The 23,820-nt window shown below is 47.2% G+C and overlaps 1 protein-coding gene across 2 annotated transcripts; it reads left to right on the plus strand.

Annotated features, from left to right (window-relative positions):
* Positions 1 to 795: 795 nt before the first annotated feature.
* CPA4 (carboxypeptidase A4) lies at positions 796 to 22,062 on the plus strand. Of its 2 annotated transcripts, XM_012664744.1 has the most exons (11): positions 796 to 910; positions 6,317 to 6,398; positions 6,846 to 6,980; positions 8,075 to 8,173; positions 10,932 to 11,033; positions 12,619 to 12,723; positions 13,413 to 13,523; positions 14,632 to 14,722; positions 16,515 to 16,714; positions 17,817 to 17,901; positions 21,528 to 22,062. In XM_012664744.1, exons 1-11 carry the CDS (start codon positions 843 to 845, stop codon positions 21,713 to 21,715), a joined length of 1,266 nt encoding a protein of 421 aa, XP_012520198.1. In that variant the 5' UTR covers positions 796 to 842; the 3' UTR covers positions 21,716 to 22,062. The 2 variants fall into 2 exon arrangements, with proteins under 2 accessions (XP_012520198.1, XP_012520199.1); XM_012664745.1 differs by lacking the exon at positions 8,075 to 8,173 and having other exon boundaries at positions 823 to 910; positions 21,528 to 21,867.
* The last annotated feature ends 1,758 nt before the right edge of the window (positions 22,063 to 23,820 follow it).

The following is a 23,820-nucleotide window of genomic DNA, read 5'->3' on the forward strand; positions in this document are numbered from 1 at the left end:
CTGGTTGTGTACACTCCTCTTGGAAAGAGTGTAGACTGTAGGCAAGGTGGGATAGGGAAGGCTTGTGGGAATTGGGGCTCCCAGGGTAGACTGAAAGCCCCAGAGCCCCTGGAGAAGTCCTGGAGATCATGAATTTCTTTCATTTATTCAGCTGTGACTTGGTGGAACAGACATCCGGCTCAGAGTCTAGCAGATGTAAGAAAGTCTTGTTAATAATACCACTAAGACTGCCTGCAGTTCAGACCCCAAGGAGCACTGATAATTCATTCAGGCTAACATGTCCTTCCTATACCATTTGCCTGATATATTTCTATTTTCTTAGTGGAGTCATAAGAATTAGGCCTCAGATACGTAAAAGAGGCCACAAACTCCCGTCATTATGACCCACACTGGTGAAATTCTCTGGCAGGGCCCATCGAGTGTGTGGCCTTGGAGCTGACTTAGGGTTGCTTTGATAGTCTTCACTGTTTTATTACTCCAGAGGTAACTTAATGCCAGGTTTATGATCTGGCCTCTCCTATCAGTATAAATTCCACCTAGCACCATGGGACTTTCTTATTCACTCAAAAAACACTATTTAAATGCCAAGTGATGAGCAATGTGGTACCTTTGGCACAGACTTTTCCATCCTGTGGAACAAGTTCCTGACCTTGTAAATTGAGAGGCTCAGCCTTTATCACTTGAAAGGAATGGAGGAGGCATCGGTAGGGACTGGCCTGTCACCCCGTCAGAGTTGCAAGGGTGCTTGGGAACCACATTATCATTTTTGAGGACATGAGTCTGCTCAGACACCTTATAAATACAGCTTGACTCAGCCACTATATGACTGACACCCTTGGGACATGCGGTGGATACTGTTCTTTGGGGCCCTTATTGGGACCAGCATCTGTGGCCGAGAAAAATTTTTTGGGTAAGTTACTTTTAGACTTATTATTATTATTATTATTAGGTTATTTCAGAAATACGAGAGTCAAATGGAATTGAAAATGAGTGGCTGATTATAGCTCAAGTGGGACGGTCCTGGTGGAAGGAGACCCGGGCTCTTGTGCCCCCTGTCATCCAGGACGCCCGATTTCATCTGTGAAATCAGGACTGAAGGTTGCCACAGTCCTTCTTCAGCATCTTAATCTCCTGCCAATTCTTTTTCTTCCTAGTTCTTATTTGTAAGGTCAGTCCCAGGCATCTCCTACTTTCTTACTCCTACATTAATTAATTACTAAGAGGTACCAGAAATTGTTTCTAATTTCTGCCATGCTTAAAGGGAAAACCTGGGTCTCGGGATTTTTGGTTTCACCTCTCTGTTAATGGCAAAGGCTTTGCAGAGCTGGTATTTTGTCAGTGGGTTCTGGGACATGAAGGTTAAATAGGTCTTGCCTAGCCACAGCTATGAAAATTATCATGCAGGGACACACACCTGTACATTTTGTATGTGTGTGCGCTCGCACATGCGCACATATTACACACAGAATGCTTTGAAGCTTGCAAAGGAGAGGACATTTGGGGAACAGGAGACATGAAAGGGATGCCACAGCGTCCTGCTAGAAGAGTGAATTATAATAGCTCATTACTGAATAATGCTTTGCCATTTACAAAGAGCTTTCATGTGCATTATCTTTTGGATCACACAACAACTTTGCCAGGCAAGGCTGTTATTTTCCTGAATTTAAACCTGAAAAAAAATACGCCTTAGAAAGGTTAAGGAACATGCCAAGGCCACTTAGCTGGTAAGCAGGGGAGCTGGAACTCTGAATGCAAAACTGATACCCTCTTGCTATTACATAAGTTAGTCTCCAAACAGAATCCTCTATCTCCCAGATCTATCTCTATCTGTTAGTTTACTCTCTATTTATTATACTACCTGGCTAAAGGAACTTTGGGGTTATTTATTGGAGTAATTACTTATATGAGATTGAGTAATTTTTATGGTGATGACTCCTGTTCACACCTGTGTCTCTGCTGCCGAATAGCTCAGAGAGGTTAGGCGTAGCAGGTGGCCAGGGAAGGAGGTTTTTCCACAGGCAGCTCGGCAGGAGGTATGTAATAACTACACTTGCTGATGCATGGAAATGTCAGGCTCTCACTGCAGCTATTCGTGTGGCCGAAAAATCTCTAGTTCTCAGGATACAGACCTCTCTTATCATGGGGTGGGCACCTGGGCTGAGACAGCGGGGCTGGGCCCTGCAGTGCTCACCGCAGGAAGTTTGCACAGAAAGGGCTGTGTGCCTGAGCTGACTGCAGATGGTTTTAGCCAATAGTGTCATCCTCGCCCCAAAATCTGTTCTCATCCCATAGCAGGGAACCCAGTAAGGATGGCGGAATCCTTCCCAGGGTCTGTAGACATATCCCAGGCACCCAGCTCGGGGAATATTGACAGCGAGGGAAGTTGGCCTCTGAGCATTCAACTGGTTGGGAAGCCAGGACCCAGACTGGCTGATGAAGATGAGGATGATGGTTTCTCCCTGTCTCCCAGTCTCCCTTCCTTCCACCTGCCTCACCCACCTCCCCAGTCTCTCCTGCTCTACTGGTGTCTTCTGCCTTGGTCTTCAGACATCTTAAGGATGAGATGACGGCCCGGATGCCTGGAGATGCTGGGCAGGCAGAGAACAGGAAGTAGTTGGATAACTGGCTGCAGCATCAGCAGAAGCCGGCAGGCATCTGTGAGTCCCATGAAACCATCTCTTAATACTCTTCATGGTGGCTGCTAAGCCTGGCTGGGGAGGCAGGTGAGAAAGGCACCAAGAACAGGCATGTGGCTACAGGCATGGAAAAGGGGGGAGGGGTAGAAGCTCAGTCACTAAGGTGATTATTGACCGTCCAGAACACAGGACAAGTGTGAGGGTGACGGAGAGGGGTCAGCAGTGATTGTAGTGGCGGCAGTTGGACAGCACTGGCAACCGAAGAGGGCCAGAGTAAAGAGGAGGTGCAGAAACACCCGTGTGGAGCAGGAGTGGTAGACGCGGCCACCTGCAAATCCCAACATGTCTCCCCTCCCAGGTCAATCTTCCATCTTCAGAAAGAGCTCAAGGTCTTTGAATGAGTTTCCAGATAGCACAGATAGGATGTACTCAACCATCTATCCTCTCATGACCCGGAGAGGGCATTTCCCAAATGGAGACAAGGACAGTGAGGGCAAGAAAAAGGCGGCCCTTTGCATGGCACCCCACAAATGCTTCCCTGCTTTCAGGGGTTCCTGGGCTCATGTTCACAAGGATAATGCTAGCCCCTACCCTCACTGCCGATTTTCAGCAGTCTCTGAACACTGCAGCTAGCTTTGCCTCCTCTAATTAGGGAAAGCTTCTTGGGTGATAGGAGTTGGTTCTAAAGACTTGGTGGGAGATTGCCAGACAGAGGGGGCAAAGGACTGGGACTGCAAGCAGAGGAAACATGTGCAAAGGCATGCAAGGGCAAAAGTACACAGTGAGGCATGATCATAGCTCACTGTAGCCTCAAACTCCTGGGCTGGGGCAATCCTCCTACCTCATCCTCCTAAGTACCTGGGACTACGGGCATGCCACTGCACCCAGCTAACTTTTTTCTTTTTTTTTTTCAGAAACAGGGTCTCACTATGTTGCTCAGACTGGTCTCGAACTCCTGGCCTTAAGTGATTCTCCTCCCTTGGCTTCCCAAAGTGCTGGGATTACAGGCATTAGCCATCGTACCCGGCCAGTACTCAATAATTAAATCTAATTTATTACCAAACTAGGATCTTTGTGGTCCAGAATGAAAAGAAAAAGTATTGAACTTCTGTTAGTATACTGCTAAATAAATACATACTTGAATGAGTTCTATTAAAAAAAAAAGTACACAGTGAATTTGGGATGTCTGTGGGGCTGGGGCTGAGGGGCGGAGAGAAGGGGAGAGGTGCAGGAGAGAGAGATGGGGGTGGGCTCCACTGGACACCAGGCCTTCCTCCCTGCCACTCAGCACACTACAGATGTTTCTTTAACCTCTGTAGCTTGGCTGATTAGAGCATGATGAAATGGGCTATGGATTTATTCATCATCAGAGCCAGTCTGAGTCACTGTATTCCGTTCTTGTGGGCTTTGCCCAGGAGACTGCACAAGTTCTATTGTGAAGTCACCTCTTTGTTTTTTTTGTTTTGTTTTGAGATAGTCGCTCTCTCTTTTGCCGGGGCTAAAGTGCTTTGGCGTCAGCCTAGCTCACAGCAACCTCAAACTCCTGGGCTCAAGTGATGCTTCTGCCTCAGCCCTCCACCCCCACCCCAGTAGCTGGGACTACAGGCGTGCGTCACCACGCCTGGCTAATTTTTTCTATTTTTAGTAGAGATGGGGTCTCATTTTTGCTTAGGCTGGTCTCAAACTCCTGAGCTGAAGTCACCACTTTGGAAAAAGTAAAATGTACATGCTGGGTGAATGCTTAATGAGATTTTCATATTCGAAAGAGCTTCTTATTCTTATGTCCCTCTTTTTTTCTTTTTAAAATTTTTATTTTTTAAAAAAATAAGCCTATAGCGACCAGTGTTCCCAGGCAGTCTCCCATCCAAATACTAACTAAGACCCTGCTCAGCTTCCCAGATCAGACGAGATGGGCACGTTCAGGGTGGCATGGCCATAGGTCTTCTTTTATTTCTCTTCCTGTTCCTTCTCCATCCCCTCCTTTGTTGTGATAGCTCTAGCCAGTGCTGTATTTTACAAATGCCTCCTCTTGCCAAAAGAGATGTCAACACACAGGCTCTTTCTAGAACACCCATTTTTAAGATGCCTCTTTTTCTGGAGTGTTGGGGGTAGGTTATGACAGAGCATGGGTTCAGCAGACAGGTCCTGGTCCTCAGCCAGGAGTAAGGGTTTCCCTTCTGTTTGGAACCTGTCCCTTTTCTGCAAGGCTGCTTGCCTGGGTTAGGGAAATGGCGGTTTGACTCTCTGTCTTCCCAGGGCTGCAGTCCAACTCTTGGCAAACCTATTGGGTTCAGACTGACACCTGCCCAGCCCGTGGCTTCTCCTCTAGGCCCTCACCAGCTCTCATGGGATGCAGTTACTTGCCCACCTCTGGGACCCTGTGGGGACCAAGTGGGTTGGGAGAAAGTCAACCTTTAGCACTGGCATCTCCTCCAGATGGGCCTCCTGCAGCAGGAGCAGCTCTGCAGTGGACCTTGCCTCCTTGGGGGCTGGCCTAGACCCCCTGGAGAGCCCCCAGAACTTTCCAGAACCTGGTGAAACTCTGATGGTCCATCCGGATGGAACTGGTTTTCTGATGAGGAGCTGCCACGTGAGGCTGCACGTTTAGCTTCCTGTGACAGAGCCATTCGTTCTGTCAACAGGTCCTTCAGCCCACGGCAGCTCTCCTCGCATTCACTGATGTCAAAGGGATGACGCATGTGACAGCGTCGAGTGCGGATTCATTTGGGCTGTCACCTAGCAACGGTCTAATGGCTCCCCTGGCTCCCTCAGCCAGATGAGAGCACAAAGGCAGCTTTTCAGGCCCGCTCTCTCCCACCCACACACAGGACTTTGGGGGCACCCACCCCTGAGCTGCTGCAGAAGTCCAGTGATGTACATGAAGCAAGTGCAGGACAAACGACAAGGGGACTGGGACTGGTGGGCCCTTTTGGACCCTGGGAGGGCCCCTCTTTGACCGTGGAGAGGATTGGATTCCCAAGTTCAGCTTCGGCACCCTGGGCCATGTTCAATTCCCACCGTAACGTGTGCTTGTCTGGGGTTCTGGAGCCGGGAGGGATTTTGAGAGCGCCCAGCCTCTCCCTTCTTTCCTAAGAGGACAACAGCTATCCGTCTTAGGACACAGATACGGGTCCCTTTCCCAGCTCTTCCCAGCATGGAGGTTCCGCCAGCATTTCGGGACTTACCCCTGACAGTGAAGAAGTGCTTCTTTATGTCTTGAGTTAGCTTTGCGTGTAACTCAGGAACATTCCTTCTTGTGAAATATATATGTTTTTCATTATAAAGTAATATGACCACATTACAGAAAACAGATACAAGGGGAAAAAAAAGTAAGTCATCCATAATCCCACGACCCGAACATAAGGGCTGTCAGCATTTGGTACATTTCCGTTGTCTGTTTTTCTTCCAATGCATCTGCTTTTTCCATACTTGTAATCATGGCATACATACAATTTTGTGTCCTGCTCTTTTACTTAGTATTTCCCTTAAAGTTATACCATAAGCACTTTTTCATATTTGCCACGTAGTCTTATTTTTAATGGCTATACATTATAACCAAAGACTAGACCATTTCCTCCCTTTCGGCCCAGTTACGTCTGGGATAGTGGGCTTGGGGTTTATATGCCAGCTGAAAGCTCACCGTGATCTTTTGCCTTTTTTTTTTTTTTCTTCTTCTCCAGGGACCAAGTTTTTAGGATTAATGTCAGAAATGGAGACGAGATCAGCAAACTGAGTCAGCTAGTGAATTCGGATAACTTTAAGGTACCTGGTTTTTCTTAGTCCTCTTGAATGTTTTCTAATTTTGGTGGGAGAAGATTCTTGTACTACCCGCGTTATTATTTTTATTCTCGGAGATTCTCTGGGTATAATCCTGTATTAGCTGACCTACCATTTACACAATTGGGCGGGTTGCTAGGGGAGAAGCGGCGCTGTAGATCACAGCAGTGCTGTCCTGGGAGGTGGGGAGTGTGAGCAGCAGGCTCCCTCCTTCCAGCTGCCTTTGACTTATTCCTTCCGGGACTCTGCCAGATGCTGCTTGCCGGACAGGTTTGACCGGACACAGTTGGTGAAATAGGCAAACTTTGCCCTTGGCCAGAGCCCAGCCCCTCAGGGATCACCTTAGCTTTTGGCAGTGTTCTAGAAGAATGAGCTCATTGTCCCTTTTACCTGAACCGTCCTTTAACCTGGTTTTACTTCTGTTCCCTTCAGCTCAATGTCTGGCAATCTCCCTCTACCTTCGGTCGGCCTGTGGATGTCCTGGTCCCGTCTGTCAGTCTGCAGCTAGTCAAATCCTTCCTGGCATCCCAGGGCCTGGAATACTCAGTGACAATTGAAAACTTACAGGTGGGTAGGCCTCGCCCCCTCGCTGGTGTCGAGTAGGACCAAGCAGCGAGTCCAGAGTGGGCTGGAGAGATTTTCATGTTCTGGTCTTATCTTTTCAATATCATAGATGAAGAAATTGAGGCACCTGGAAGTAAAGTGCAGAACTTGTTAGAGGAACAACACATAGCGGGAAAGGGCACACGTGGGTCAGGGAACCACATGGATCTGGATCCAAATCCTGATTTTTCTAACTACTAGTGCTGTGTGCTATATCTCTGCACAAGCTATCAACCTCTTGAATCTCCGTTTCCTCATCTGTAGAATGGTAATAGTGATACCTATGTCATGGGATGTATTGAGAAGATTCAGTGATTAAATGTATGTAAAGTGTCTAACGGTGCCTGGCACATCGTAGATGTACCATTAAGTAATAAGTCCCTCTCCCTTTTCTCCTTCGAAGTCAGGAGGCAAGAGCAGATTTGGCGGGGCGGGATGGAGACCAGCCAGAGAGGCACCCTTTGAGAAAGGGAGAATGTCACCAATGTCCCCCAGCAGAGGGAACATCATCGTCCAGCCTCACGACCTGGACCTGAACATCAGGACAGTGTCAGGCTCATGCTCTCTCCTCCACTGAGGTGGGTTATGGACTAATTGGTGATTTGGCCTGGGAGTTTCCTGATGGCATGAGCAGCTGTGAGCTTATTAATCATCTTCACATGTCACAGACATCTGCCAGGAACCTTCAAAGTATGAGTGGTTGTAAGAATTTCTTTGTTTCTGTATCATTTCCCAAGCTGTGTGTTTCAGAGGCACTGGATACCAGATGCAGGCTGCTGTCTAGAGAATTCATACTCTAGAATAGCCAAATAGCACAGATGCTGCTTCCAGGGAGTAAGTGGGTTTTCAATGGGGTGATGTAAATTGGGCACCGAGAAGTAAAATTTTATAAAGATATGAAAGAAATCTGACCCCCTTTTAAACCTTGACGTTTGCGCTGCTTGACATGGTGAGGGTGCTGCCATCTTGGCTGGCCCATATACCAAACACGGCAAAAAAACCCCCGCGAACCTACATCTCTAGTGCATCACTTCACAACATTGCTCTGTCTGTTTTAGGCCCTTTTAGATAATGAAGATGAAGAAATGCAACACAATGAAGGGCAAGAACGGAGTGGCAATAACTTCAACTATGGAGCTTACCATTCTCTGGAAGCTGTAAGTGTTTCAGAACGGGTTAAGATCAAAGTTCTCTGCCTCCTGAATTTTGTAACCTCTTTCCTTCCTTCCGGAAGGTATCAGCCTTCACCACACTACCACTTCACTGAGGGGCTAAAATGTGTACACTTCAATTCCTATCTTGGGTTGTTTAACTCCACCAATACCTAACAGCATAGCGAAACACACACTGGGTATTTTCTCCCACATCCATCCTTCTTTCCTTGAGCGACCCCTTCGAGAAAACCATGAAATAATTGCAATCATTTCAGTCCTTGTAATTCAACCTTCTTCTACTGTACCATAATCCCTCTATTTTATTCACCCAGAATAAAATGTTACTTATTCCAAGCAAGTAGACAAGTGGTTATTTCCAAGGTTAACCAAATATTTGCATTCATTTATCGTGATTATGTATAATGTATATTTGTTCCATTATGCATTTTGGTGCTATGTTTAGTTAGAAACCACTTTATATAGATGACTGACTTTCAAGGTAAGCCAGACCTTCGGAGGAAAAATTTGGAGCAGAATAATTTCCTAGGATCCTGGAACCTAAGAGATCAAGAGGGACTAGAGAAAGGCCTGCATTGTGCATGATGCAGTTCTCTTATGTCCCTCGGTGCCTTCTTCATTAGTCTGCAAACTCTACTAGCTCAGGAACACACCACCAAATCTAAACTGGTATTCACCTGCCCTCATATACCTTAATACATGTTGTTCTTCACATGCAAATGCGGTGTTCCTGGCATGCTTTTCATGAGGCACATACTTTAAGTTGTTTTTCTTCTTGACAAGGGATTATTTCAAAGGTTGGCCAACTATTTCACTTCTTTCCCATGACTGTCGGTAGCTTTGTTTACTGTGTACACTTCCAACCACATTGCCCCTTGATCCTTCTTGTGACCAATGACATACATCTGCAAAACAGCTGGATAAAGTTAGGAGTTCAGTCTCGGGCCAGGGACAAAAGCAGAGCTCAGGGCCCACACAGAGATAGAGCCCATGACATCAGCCCCATTAACATGGAGCCATCCCCAGCTGAGCTAACCAGTTGCAAATGTCACCCACAACCCTGGAGGGGCCACCCCCTCACCTGCTGGCTGCTGGAGCCTCACTTTCTCATCCACTCACCTCTGGTTTCTCTGGCTGTAGGTGCCCTTTGCAGTCTGGCTCGCAGCTGTCTCTTGCTCTCCGTGAAGCCTTTTGCTGTGGATGGGCAGCTGTCTCTCTCCCAGCTTGATCATTTTCAGTTTTTTCTAAAGACAGCTTTTAAGAGCTCATATCCTACAACCACTTAGGCTTTTTTAGGTCTCTAGTAGGAATTTCATGTTTGTCTCTGCCAGGGTTTCTGGTTCCAGATCCTTTGTGCATGTCATGCTGGTGGTTGGCAGTGTGAATTTGCACCCCACGTCTGGACACAGCTTGGTGACTTAACTTTTCCTGGGTGACTCTCTTTGTCCTCATGGCTCAGGGTGGCCATCCTGCTTTTTCTCCACTCTCTAGGATTAGTGGGTGGAGTTTCCGGGCCCTTTTGTGGCCAAAATTGCCAATTCCCAGCTCTCAAAGTTCCAGGTCCTTGCCCCATGCTGGGTCCACGCCCTCTGTTCCTCCTCTGTCTGGTTTGCGTAAACCTGCAGCACCTAAGGCAGATGTGTGGTCCTGTGGTTTCATCTCCTCCACCGGGTGGTTAGTTCCATCTTCATTTCTGGCATCTACAATTTCGCCTTTTTTGGCTTTTAAACTTGGCTGTGAATCATTTTCCTTGTATTTTATCTGGTTTGCCTGTGTGTTTGGGGTGGTTTCTGGCCTCTGTTCCATCTGCTGTATTGACTGTAAGTCTGAGAAACCCTGAAGCCTGATTTTGTTCTATATTGATTACACACTTTCCTCCTCTGTCTAGCTCCTTCTTCCAATCTTAAGGACTAAAGAGATAAATTTGTTTATTTTCTTCTGTTGGCCCTCAAATGGTTTGAGCAACTGAGATGGATACCTTTTATTTAAATCAAACTGTTTTGTTTTTTCTGAAAGCAAACGGGAATATTCATAGCCACTGTTTACAGTCCTTCACTTGCTCTCACAAGGCCTTTAGAGAAATCATCTCTATCGTGGGGTGCCTGTATCTCAGGGTGTAAGGAAGATAGTCCACTGGGACAGAGGAAGAAACCATTACAACTTGTCTGTAGATTTTGACACATATTTATGTTTATTATTAATGCAACTCTTTTAAAATAACTTACGTAATATATGTATGGTAGTGTGTGTATGCGTATGTGTGTGTGTGTGTGTGTGTGTGTGTGTGTATATATATATATATTTCATGCTAATTTTTTTTTTTTTGCTGATGGAGAAAGTGACCACAGGGGTTTGGAGAGCATTGCTTTCAAAAGCCTGGGCTAACCGGGGCTGTTGCTGACTGTCTAGTCCAGTATGGCACAAGGGGCTGAACTGTTGCAGCAATATCTGCAAAAGTCTCTCTACTATAGTTTAGTGGACTTTAATTTTGTGCACAAATAAAATGTGCTATTCTCTAGAAAACTGTAGAAAAACTGTTCAGGCAGTTCCTCATAATAAGCGTTCTGTGCCAACAATATGGTTAACCCTGAGGTTAGGGGCCCAGAAGAAATCATTAAGACCAACAAGGTTAAGTTCACAGAGATCCAGCCAATGCTAGAACAACAAGGTTAAGTTCACAGAGATCCAGCCAATGCTAAACAAATTCTAAAAATGCCCCTGGGTTCACCTTTTCATGCTTCAGATTTACCACGAGATGGACAGCATCGCCGCAGATTTTCCTGACCTGGCAAGCAGGGTGAGGATTGGACATTCATTTGAAAACCGGCCGATATATGTTCTGAAGGTGAGGCCCATGCACTTGGAAGGGTCCTGATTGGACTCAGGCTTCTGGGTCCCCATATCTAGGACCCAGGTCTCACGCTTCTGAAGGAGGCAGCTGTTTAGACTCCGTGACTTCAGGGAGGAAGTGAAGTCAGACACATTGTACCTGGGCTAGAACTTAGTCTGACAGAGTCCCCTGCTTCTGCCTAATGTGGGGGGAGTTAGAAGGAGCACATCCCATTCCAAGTTTTGACTAAAAGGTTCGGAGAGGGAAGGTGATTGGTATTCCAGAAAGTTCTCAGATGGTCTTTTGTCTTCATCGTCACCTTCTGTAAATAGCAGGACAAGCTGGGATAGGCCCACGGACTTCCGCTTTTAGGGGTACTTTAATGGAAAAGCATCCTAGGAAGCCAATTTTAGGGTCGATGTAATTTTAAGCCCAGCCTCTGATCCTTAGCTACACAAAGCCTCATTTCCAGGTATTTCTTTCTTTTTTTTTTTTTTTTTTTTGAGACAGAGTCTCACTCTGTTGCCCTTGCTTGAGTGCCATGGCATCAGCCTAGCTCACAGCAACCTCAAGCTCCTGGGCTCAAGCGATCCTACTGCCTCAGCCTCCTGAGTAGCTGGGACTACAGACATGTGCCACCATGCCCGGCTAATTTTTTTTTTGTCTATATATTTTTAGCTGTCCGATTAATTTCTGTCTATTTTTGGTAGAGACGGGGTCTCGCTCTTGCTCAGGCTGGTCTCGAACTCCTGAGCTCAAACGATCCACCCGCCTCGGCCTCCCAGAGGGCTAGGGCATTTCCAGATATTTCTAACAGATTCAGGTCTATATTGGCAAAGGAGGTAGAGAACTATGACAATTGACATACATTACATAAATCAGGCGAATGAATAAAGAGGAATTTGGGCATATAAACCACGGAATAACTGATGGTACTAAGAATTTGCCAAACCTTTAGCTTCATATAAGCCCCGAAGAGCTCAGGTTTATAGTACCGGGCAAATTACCAGCGGGAGGGGAGACCTGCCACTGAGCTGGTTGCTCTAAAATTAATTACATTTAGATTATTTGCCAATCTGATGGAGACCCTGGCTTCATTAAGCACCAAGCTCTGACCCAAGGGGCCCAACACTATGGCAAAGGCAGGAGCCAGAATTCATTACTGCCATTTACAAAGAGCTATAGTGCACCTCCCTTCTTCCTAATTTAAAACCGAATTCATTTATTGCATCAACTGGAGCAGCCTGGTTCGTGAACCTTATGTTTCTCTCTGTTGGGATACCACTTGAGGTCTTTAAAGAGACATAATGTTATCTCTAATCGCTCTGGCATTATAATCCACAATAACAATTGTTTCCCCTTCCCATTTGCTCTGAGTGCTGGAGAGGTTCGGGCTGCCCAGGGCTGCAGCTTGGCCCCGCAGCCAACCAATTAAGCTCCCTGGTCACGGATAAGCTCGATAAATAGATGGTGCCCTCAGGAACATTTGGTCTCTGAATTATCTTAAATGAATTAAATGAATGGGAGTGAGCTGGGGAGAGGAGAGGTGAGGGGGATGTGGGCAGGCGGGTCACTTTTTGGCCTCTCCTCCCTCCTGCAGTTCAGCACTGGGGAAGGCGAGCGGCGGCCGGCCATCTGGCTGAACGCGGGCATTCATTCCCGAGAGTGGATCTCGCAGGCCACCGCGATCTGGACGGCGAGGAAGGTCATGTCGCCTGGTATTAGCCAAGAATTCTGGTGGGCCCGGGGTGCCCCTGTAGCATCCCATGTGGCTGGGCCCGGGGCATGAGGTGGGAAGGCGTTCTGCCCAGCCCCAAGAGGCTGGGGTTGGGGCTGCTTCTCAGGTTGCAGGAGCAAACAGTCAGAGCCCCTCGGCCAGCCCACTTGGCTAAGTGACAAAGAACGTGTTCACGGTGGGTGAGCAAGCTAGCGAGCAGCAGAGGTGGGCCTGAGACCCTCACCTGCAGTCCACCCACGGAGCAAAACTCAGGCGAGGCACCACAGGCCCTCGGGGATCTCATGCTGTCTCCATCTCCTTCTAGAAAGTCTACTTTAATAAAGCCCATGCCAGGAGAGGAGGGGTGGCACATGTGGGGGATACATCTTCCCTATCCCTTCACTGGGGGTTCAAATTCCTAAAAACGTATGATGTGTATCCCCCTCCTCCTGCAATGAATAAAGGGGGCACCTCAGGACTCATTGCAGTTGCTGTTGTCCCCCCAGGTTTTGAAGGGCTCCAAGGGCTTTTCAGAGGGCTGAGCCTCTGAGGGTGGCAGGGAGGCTCCTGAGGGTGGATGCTGTTCTAGTTGGCTGGGCATCTCGGGAAGATACGCGGCCTAGACTAGTGACCCAGCCCGTGGTGGGGCAGCTGACAAGCATGCTGTCTCTGCTTAGATCGTATCTGATTACCGGAAGGATCCAGCTATCACCTCCATCTTGGAGAGAATGGATATTTTCTTGCTGCCTGTGGCCAATCCTGATGGATACGTGTACACTCAAACTAAAGTGAGTAATCCCAAATGGGCTGCGCTTGGAGTTAAGACTTTGTTGGATTCCTTGCTTTGCCATGAACCTAATTGTCTAAGCTTGGAGAGAACTTCCACAAATGTGCATGTTATAACCTCCCTTGGGGTTTCATTTCCCAGTCATTCTCAGAGCCAGGAATCACCAGGGAATATTTTTTCTTAGCGAGAATAATTGAATGAACTCTTTATCGTGGGTCTTAACAATTATCAACATTTTACCAATTTTTTTTCATCACTTTCTCTCCCACACATTTTTTTTCCTGACATATTTTAAGCAAATCCCAGACATCATGTTATTTCACCCAAAACCACTTTGGCATGCATCTCTAGGTGATGATTAAAAAAACAGCAAAACCCCATGATACTACTATCTCCTTTAAAAAATTAACAGAAGCTCTTTCATATCATCTAACACTCCCAATTGTTTTAAAAATGTCTTTTAAGAGTCAATTTGTTCAAGTCAGGATCCAGCAAGGTCTGCACGCTGCATCTGGTGCAGTGTCTCTGTAGTCTCTTTCGTTCTGCAACAGCACCCACCCCTCGCCTTTTAAAAATGTCATTCATTTGTTGGAGAAACCAAATAATTTGTCCTGTGCAATGTCTGACATTCTGAATTTGGCTGATGGCTTCTTTGTTGTGCCACTTAGTCTGTTCCCTTATCCCCCCGTATTTTCTATTCCTCGATGGTCAGATCTAGAACTCGATTGGATTTAGGTGAAGTTTTTAGGTAAGAATGAAACAGAGGCTGTACGCTTGCAATTGCATCCATGATCACTGAGGCACATAGTGTCCATGTGTCCCACTTCTGCCAAAACCAAAAATTGTTTGATGGGTTCAGGTGGTATCAGACTGGTTCTAGCATATAAATTCCTCATCAGGGTGTTTTAAGGGAGTCCCTCTTTTGGAGCCAGAAGGGAAAACCCTCCTATCTCTGGGGGAGGAGAGGCCACTGCTCGGTCAGTGAGGACTGGAGCCCAGAGGACCCTTCAGGCAGAGCCACAAGCAGCCTGCCCCCCATGGTGTCTTAGTCCTCTCCTGTGCCCTGACCTGCTTCTGGATGTTTGTTCCTTCCTTGGTGGCTTTTTCAGAACCGATTCTGGAGGAAGACACGGTCCCTAAATCCTGGAAGTCCCTGCATTGGCACTGATGCGAATAGGAATTGGAACGCTAGTTTTGCAGGTAGGTAGGGGGAGATGCTTTGCAAAGCCTGCTCCCCATGATATATAACCTGGTCTACCAGTGTTCTGCGCTGGCCGGAGTGGGGCCAGTTTCTCTCTGCTTCCATTGCTGATTCACTGAGAGACTGAGGTGCATCCCTTATGCTCTCTCTGCCTCAATGTTTTGTCTTTTTTTAATTTTTAATTTTTTTTGAGACAGTCTCGTTCTGTCGCTCTGCTAGAGTGCAGTGATGTCATCATAGCTCACTACAACCTCAAACTCCTGGGCTCAAGTGATCCTCCTGCCTCAGCCTTCCAAGTAGCTGGGACTACAGGCATGTGCCACCATGCCTGGCTAATTTTTCTATTTTTTGTAGAGACAAAGAGATCTTGCTCTTGCTCAGGCTGGTCTTGAACACCTGACCTTAAGTGATCTTCCCACCTCGGCCTCCCAGAGTCCTAGGATTACAGATGTGAGCCACTGTACCTGGCCTGTTTTGTTTTTCAAATTTTATCTTCATTATTTTGAAAGGGAATGATTCAGTAACTCCTGTCCTCCTGAGAGAATGATGGCACAAAGCATCTTTACGTTGAGATTATAATCGACATTAATATTTTTTTTCTTTCTTTTTTCCACTTCTGTTTACTTGGCAAAAAAACCACTAATATTTTTAAAACCAACTTTGTCTTTCACGTACAAACCCAAGGCCCTTCCTTATCCCTGGCCATACCAGCTCTGCCTGGGCTAGTTATGAGCAGGTAGAAGGACTCCTCCTGGCAACTCAGAAGAGAGCAATTAGCACTGTTACCCAAATAGGCAAGATCGTGCTGTGAAAATTAAACTCCCGCAGTTTACTCTTAGATGTGTAAACATGAACCTCAGCAGCTTGCTTCACAGAAAGAGAACGAGAATTGGGCGACCTGGGTTCTGAGTTCCAGATGTTAAAAAGCCATCCTTCAAAAAAGTGCCAAGTACTTTCCCATATATATTGTACTTACTCTTCTCACCTCGTGGTGAATTTTCTTATCTGAAATGAGACAATTGAAGCTCAGAGACAATCTCAAGATCATATGGCTGCTAAGAGTTCAAATCTACACCCACCTTCCTATTCCAAATCCAGATAGTGCTCTTTCACTATTCCACAGCTGAACTGATGTTTTGTTTTGAATGCACTCCTTTTACTTGCATAGAAATACCAGAAAAACCACTGGGGTAAAATAATGACTGTGGGAAAGGAGCTGATACCAACGTGGGAACTTAGGCCATCAGAGTTGAGCCAGATAGTGTCACAACTGGGGTGGTTTTAGTCACAGACACACTCGTGCACACGCATGCACGCACACGCACCCAGACACCTCAGGGAGCTATATTGTAGAGTAATACAGAAGGCAACATTTCTAAATACCTGCCAAATAAATAATAGAGAGATTTTAGCCACAACAATAGATTATTTTTGGCAGCACTTGGCCATTAAGATCTGAACCGAGAGAATAAGTTGACACCAGGATAAATGGAGGCATTTTCATTATTTATTGGTATTCATATTAATTATCTAGAACACTTATTAATTACAGCTCATTCTCAAGTATGACATTAATTACTTATGACAACTGCTACTGGTATGATACAGTTGTCCATTTAAAGGCATCCTAATGATTTTCCTCCTGAGCTGTGGCAGATCAACACCTCAGCCTCCCTCTCCGTGCCCTCCCTGCTGTCCCCACACCCCAGGTTCTGCCCCTCACCAATGCCTTCAGCCCCTCCTCTGGGTTGAGTGTCCTGCATTTCTGTTTTCTTGCCCTGTCCCCAACAGGAAAGGGAGCCAGTGACAACCCTTGCTCCGAAGTGTACCATGGACCCCACGCCAATTCGGAAGTGGAGGTGAAATCGGTGGTAGATTTCATCCAAAAGCATGGGCATTTCAAATGCTTCATTGACCTGCACAGCTACTCGCAGCTGCTGATGTACCCGTATGGGTACACGGTCAAAAAGGCCCCAGATGCTGACGAGCTGGTGAGTGACAGGCTGCCACTTCGCCAGCCCCGGCCCTGCTGCAGCCCCTGGCACTGCCCCGGTTGTTCCACAGCTTTGTAGGGAAAGTCCAGCGGCCTGGGCAGGTTTCATTAAGGGCCCCGTCTTCTCTCCCTGCCCTTTGGGATGTGCTGGGGACAGGAAGAAGACAGTGCCTCTTGTTTCTGTGCCTACTGTGAGCTCCCAGGACCACACCTGACCCTGTCTTTTGTCCTCTCTCATCCTTCTGACCGAAGTGTGTTGGGGACCCACTGCTTGCCAAGGACTGTGATTGGCACTGCTGTGGGCAAGGGGAGGTGCTCCTGGCTCTAATTAAGGAAGAGTTTACAGAGGGCGTAGGCCACAGCCCACGGGTGCTCTGTGTCACGTCTGGTGGCTCACCCTAGAATGTGGAGAGACACTTCGGGGCACACTGGCAGGAGCTGGGCCACATCTGCGGGGTAACTATAGACTACTGCCTCTGTGCTGGTCTGCTTCAATGCACCCCGCTGCCCAGGCCACAGCCAGCCCATAATCCTCCAGGCAGAAGCAGCCTCTCGCAGGCTCAGGTCTAGGTGTGTACTGGATCCTGGCCCCCGGCGCTCGGGCCAGACACTCTGTGCAGGGCACAAGCATGCATGGTGGTCTTGTCTCCCCTCCACTCTAGAACACTCAGCCCTTTGAGGGTATTTTCTTGAACATACTTGGCCTTCCCTCCTGGTCACATATGTCACATCCCCTCCCTCGGAATGGGTGAAGACAGTGGCGCCTTTCCTAGACTCTCAGGGCCTTGGCGAGCAGCTGTCCAGGCCCTCAGAGAGCTTAGGTGCCAGCCCTCCAGTCTGTGCTGCGAACCGACAGGCTTCTCCACTCCCTCTTTGCCTTTTTTCCCAAACTGGGGATGTGGCGGGAGGAGTTGCAGGAACCGTATCACCTCTCTCAGTGCCCAGTCATGCCTTGGCTCTGGGCAGATGGGAAAGAAGAGACCAGGAGGGAAATCAAGGGAGGGGCCTAGAACCTTCCAAACCATCCCAGTGCAGAGCAGCTGAGGAACGTCAGGCTTCCGGATCCATTCTTTCTCATTCCACTGGTTCTCCCTTCCCAGGACGTGGTGGCCAGGCGTGCGGCCAAGGCTCTGGCTTCCCTGTTGGGCACTGAGTACCAAGTGGGTCCCACCGCCACCACCATCTGTAAGTACTCTCTGTATTTATTTGTTCTTTAGAAAGCACTTGGAGAGGAACCTCGAAATGGGGTAGGAGGGGACTGCAAGTTAGACTTGCTATGTTGTTGTGTGATTGTTTTTGTGGTGAGTAATGGACTGAACTTATGCCAAGCCTGTGCACTGATAGCTGTTGCAGGCAGTCGCCTTCCTAAATATCACCACCGCCATCAAGCTATTTATCATGTGCTCAAGATGAGTTAAGTCTTGTCAGCAGAGTTTGTCTTCCCTATTTTGCATTAAAGATCCTGACATAGTTTATCAAAAATCGCTCAAGCCCATCATTCCAATTTCAGAGGAAACCCGTCTTTGGGTTGGCAGAAGGATGGTGCTGGGAGTGGGGGTGGGGAGATGAATTAGCCTTGGAGCATATTGAGGGGGCAGCTGGGTTAGGGGGTCCTTCCCACGATGGTTAGCATCTAGCCATGATATCTACTAAGCCCCAGACCTGAACCTGGGCTTCAGGCTCACTACCCACAGCCCCATTTTGAGGAAATACTTTTGTTCTGGTTTTTCACGGAAATGGTCCATCTGAGCAATTCACTCAATTGCTGCTGAGATCTTTCCACTTTCCTTATTCTGTGAGTCTGTCTTTAAATGTTCCAGTTGGAAAAAAAAAAAATACTCCAAGACTCCAGTTGTAAATGGGAAATACAAATACAGTCGTGCACCGTATAATGGCATTTTGGTCAATAGACCACATGTACAACAGTGGTCCCATAAGATTATAATATCATATTTTTATTGTACCTTTTCTATGTTTAGATGCACAAATACTTAACACTGTTGCAGTTGCCCACAGTATTCAGCCCAGTCACATGCTGCACAGGTAGCCTAGGAACATAGGCTATATCATACAGCCTAGACATGTAGGTGTATGTAAGTCTAGGTGTATGTAAGTCCACTCCATGATGTTCATCCAACCATAAAGTCGTCTAAGGATGCATTTCTCAGAACAAATCCCCCTTGTTAAGCAACACATGACGGTATAAATACAGGAATCACAACTGTGATTCTTTTAAAGGTAATTCCCTTGTTTTTCCCTCTAGTGCCTCTTCTATTAATAGTGTTCCAACAGTTGAGCCCTCCGCCACCTGGAACCCTGGCAAACTTGCTGATATTTCTTTCTGCTTCATACTATAACTCACGCCCCTATCCTGCCTGATTCACTCGCACCCGACTATCCTTCCAGACCTCCTCTTCTAGGAAGACTCTCCATCCACCCCGAGCCCTCCTCTGGCCTGTGACCTTAACAGCTCCCATCTCTGTTTCAGCTGCCACTGAGCTGCATAAAGCAGTTAGCATGATGTTGGTGTTTGTGCTGCTAATTACAGCAACAATCCATTAATTATTCATGGTTTATTGTTATTAGTCTTGTTAAATGAAAACTCTTCAGAGAACACATCAGCAGAACTTCCCCACCTTCCGCTTAATTAATCAGAGCTGAGTCAGAGACCAAAGAGAGTTTAAAGAGACTTGGTAGGAACCCTCTGAGGAGGTCCTCTCCAGAGATCTCTGCGGGTCACCAGGGTCCTGGCTCTTGAGTCAAACACCAGTTTAAATAATGGTCATGTCCTCCCACATCAGCTGTGTTCTTCTCCCAGTGTGAGCTGTGCCCAAACCAAGAGATACTCATCCGATTCCTCCAACAGATGAGGAGGGAGAGTCTCCTGAGGGTTGTCCAGGAGACATAAAATTTCCTACCTCTTTCGAGAGCCCATCTTCTGTATTCTTTATAGAATTGTCTATCCTCCTTGCTTTCCAAAAAGGCAATCAATTTTTGTATAATATTAATAGCACTCTATCTACCCCCCTGGGTTTTGGCATGTGCTGCATAAATAGTTGGCGTTTGTTCTTGCAAGTGCTCAACCTTTTCTTAGATTAACCATTTTAGACGAAAATAATTCTAAAACGGATTTTGCACTTTCCTGCCTTCTTAGAGCATGTAGAAAAGATGTAAGCCCCTTTCCTCGTGATTGAGTGGTCTTGTGAACATCAGTTATTACCTCCTGAAGGCCTACTCCACCATATTGGACTTGTTCCATCCCTCTGCTAAATGGTCCCAGCCTGTTTTGTTTCTTTAATTCTTATGTCTGCTTTTCAAAGTTTTTATGCCTCCTTTCTCCTGCCAGATTGTCAGTGGTAGCTTGTATGCTTTTAGGCAAACTGCCTCTAGCATCCCTTTCCCTGCCCCTCACTGATTCTGCTCCACCAAGGGCTTAGAAACAAGTTCTTTGGGCTCATCTAAGTCATGGATACAGCGCGTGTATTAAGGATGTTCATGACAGCATTGTTTATAGTTGCTAAAGACGTGTGTGGGGGCCAAGGGCAAACTTCCCCTCTCAGGAACAATGGGAAAATAAAAGGACCCATATTTCCATTTAACAGGCATGTTAATAACCTAATGGGCCTGGGCTTTGTCATCAGATGCACCTGGGTTCAAATCCCAGCTCTGTCATTTTCTGCCTGTGCTTCCTGGGTAGGATAAAATACCCATTCTGAGCCTGGATTTCCTCATCTGTGAAACATGAACAATAAAACCCACCTCACTGCGTTCTTAAAGATTATGAGGTCATAAATGTAAAGTTTCTAGTGTCATGACTGGCTCACAGCAGATGCTCAGTAAATAATAGCTGCTACGCTCTGCACTCTCAGCCAGTTTTTGCTCCGGTCCAGTTTGACTGGAAAGAAGCCAATAAGTAGGCCTCTTGCCTTTCTCCAGCCTTCTGGCAAAGGGACGTCCCAAGGGCTGTGCTTCCTTCTCTCCGTGTATTTGTTATCACTTGTGACGTGAAAAAAAATCCTAAAACTTAGCAGCTTAAAACAATAAACATTTATTTTCTTACACGGTTTCTGTGGGGCAGGAATTCAAAAGCAGCACAGCTGGGTGACTCTGGCTCGTGATCTCGCACGAGGTTGCAGTCAGGATGTCTTCCAGGGCTGAAGTCGGCCCAAGGCCTGCCTGGGCCGGGGGTCGGCGGGGGCGCTGCTCCAGGGCAGCCCACCCGGGTGCCTGGAGTGTAGGTGCTGATTAGTGACAGGGGCCTCAGTCCTTCACTACAGGGACTTCTGTATGGAGTGCTTGAGTGTCCTTACAGCATGACAGCTGGCTTTCCCAGAGTGAGCCATCCAAGAGAGAGCAAGGAAGCCACCATATCTTTTACCACCCGGCCTTGATGGTCACAACAGCTTCATTTCTGCAACATACTATTAGTTACGCAAGTGAGGTCAGCCCTATTCAATGCAGGAGAGGACCACACAAGCATGAGACTTCTAGGACACAAGGATCATTGGGGCTATCTTGGAGGCTGCCTGCCACACTCTTTCTCTGTAGGGACTGGTTTTGAGTGACCTATAGGAGTGGACACAGTGAGTTAGCGACAAGGTGGGGACAAGGATTTCAGATCTCTTGGTTTGAGGCTGTGCAGACCCTCACGGTGCAGGACGGCCTGAGATGATGTTTTGTATCCTACCCCTGCGACTTGCAGAAAGAACTCTGGAATCTTAAGGAGCCCCAGGCAGGCAGAGGTCCTGTGTCTTCCCATCTAACCCTGCAGGGAATTGGGCTTCAAGAGTGTTTTCCCTTCTGACTTACAGATCCAGCCAGCGGGAGCAGCCCCGACTGGGCATATGACAACGGCATCAAGTACGCATTCACGTTTGAGCTGAGAGATACCGGGCACTACAGCTTCCTCCTGCCGGCCAGCCAGATCATCCCCACCGCGGAGGAGACCTGGCTGGGACTGAGGACCATCATGGAGCACGTGCGGGACCACCTCTACTAGGCGAGGACCCCGCTTTGTCTGCATTTATATGTACCCATATGTGCGCGCACACACTGAGGCCAACGTCAAAGGAGCTCATTCCTTCCCGAGTGAGTCAGAGTCCTCTGGGTTTGCAGAGTTCACAGGCCTGCGCCTCTCCGACCTGTGCCCTGGAGTCGTGCGGTGCGTCCTGGCGGTGTCCCTGTGCCAGGTGCTGGGCCAGCTGCTGGATTTTGCTGCTGCTGAGCCTTTTGTCTGCCTCTCCTTCCACACGGCGGGCTGGGTGGCCACATTGAGGCTCATCCCTTCCCGGGGAGCATGTCTCTACCTCATTTTTAGGACAGAGAAACAGCTGAGATGGTTCTGTAGCCAAACCCCACGGGACATGCAGTGGGAGACAATGCTTGTCTTTGGTGGATCTGAAAGATGATGCAGAACTTCCTTTAATTTTTCTCACTCCTTTCGGAATATGGTTTTCTTTGAGCAATGAATCCTGTGGGGTCATCAGTATAGGTCTCTTCCTCCAGGTCCCTTTCTTTTTAGTCTGAATACAAAGTAGAGGATCACTCCCCACCACTGGGCAAAGAATTTCTAGATACCACAGTTCTTAGCCTTTTCGTCCCTTTATTACTCAGCATCACTGGGGTGGCAGGAGGGGATCTGTGTCCCTCTAGGCGCTGATCACCCAGGAAGGCTGGACGAAGAGGTGATCGAAGTCTCAGGATGGCTAAATTAGCCCCATCTGTCCTGAGGGGGCACCTCCTCTTTGCCTTTTGAACTCACTTCAAAGATCTTGCCCTCACCCTCCAGGTCCTAAATCATTCCCCTGGTCTGGATAATCTCACCGCCTCGGCACATTCCTGTTTGTGCTCTGGTGTGCCTACCCGTGTTTGCTTCTCCCGGGTGTGTGTGTGCGTGTGTGTGTGTGTGTGTGTGTGTGTGTATGTGTTTAAAGTCGTCATCTTCTGTTGTGTATCCCGGACCATGAGTACCTAAGTGGAGCAAGAATTCAGATGCCTCTTGTTCCATTTCTCTTCCGTATGCACCATCTGTCCTTTTTTGTTTTTTTTTTTTTGGTTTTGTTTTGTTTTTGTTATTTTTTTGCTTTTTCTTTTCAAACATGTCTGTAAATCTTCACCTTCTGCCTAGGATTTGGGCAGCATCTGTTGTGTACTCAGAAGCCAATAAATATTCAGTGTGAGTCTCACGATCATCTCCTATTCTTCCCCTTCACCTGAATGGAACCAAGCCATGGTTTTGAATAAACAGCTCTTCATAAAGTCAGAAGTCGATTTTAATCCCTGTCCATACTGCAGGGCACGTAGGAGGGCCTTCCTCACCAGGCCAAGGGGCCTCCAGGGCAATGTTCCCCTGGTGATCTCACTCTGGTCCTGGAGCTAGTTCTTCATTTTTCAGCTTAGAAGCTTGATATTCCCAGTGTCCGTGTTGATTAGACTTGGGGATGCTGACTCACGCCTACAGAGCTCAGATGAGGCTAGACAATCAGAATATGAATTTATTAATTTACATCATGGCACGTAACTGTGTAGTAGATTGGATCCTCACGTCGGCCTGAACCGTACATTCTCTCCCTGTAGGCAAGATACATGGGAAGCCAAATTATAATCAGGTGGTTGCTTAGCAAGCAGGCGTCAGTGCAAGGAAAGTTAATTAAAGTCTATGATTAGAATTTTTAATAACACCCTGCTCTAATAGCATGATATATCCACTTCTATAACCAGAAAACACCTGCCAGCCAGCCAGCTGGTCATTGTGCTGGCTAGTCAGGGCTCTGGGGAGAGGACAGGCATCGGAGGGCATGATGGTGCTTGCCTCTGTGACTTGTCTGTCACCTGGCCTCCTCACATTGAGATTATCCTTCTGATTCCATAAGGGGAAGATTTCTTAAACAGGACATAAAATCCATAAAAAGAAAAAGACTGATACCTGTGACCATAAGAAAATTAAGAATTTTTATTCACAAAAAGACACCTTATAGAAAGTGAGAAAACAAGTTAAAGGCTAGGTGAAGATATTAACAATATTCATAATTCATAATACACACAACAGACAAAGGATGCAAGAAGAACTTCCACAAATCAATAAGGAAAGCACAAAGAACCTGA

This window comes from Propithecus coquereli, unplaced genomic scaffold, assembly GCF_000956105.1.
Source record: "Propithecus coquereli isolate 6110/MARCELLA unplaced genomic scaffold, Pcoq_1.0 Scaffold91, whole genome shotgun sequence".
Lineage (NCBI taxonomy): Eukaryota > Metazoa > Chordata > Mammalia > Primates > Indriidae > Propithecus > Propithecus coquereli.

Bases quoted from the DNA above. Each gene is read 5' to 3' on its own strand.
- CPA4 (XM_012664744.1), top strand. From the start codon at position 843: ATGCGGTGGATACTGTTCTTTGGGGCCCTTATTGGGACCAGCATCTGT. The intron at 6,981-8,074 runs GTGGGTAGGCCT...TGTCTGTTTTAG, and splicing joins TGACAATTGAAAACTTACAG to GCCCTTTTAGATAATGAAGA. The intron at 17,902-21,527 runs GTAAGTACTCTC...TCTGACTTACAG, and splicing joins TCCCACCGCCACCACCATCT to ATCCAGCCAGCGGGAGCAGC.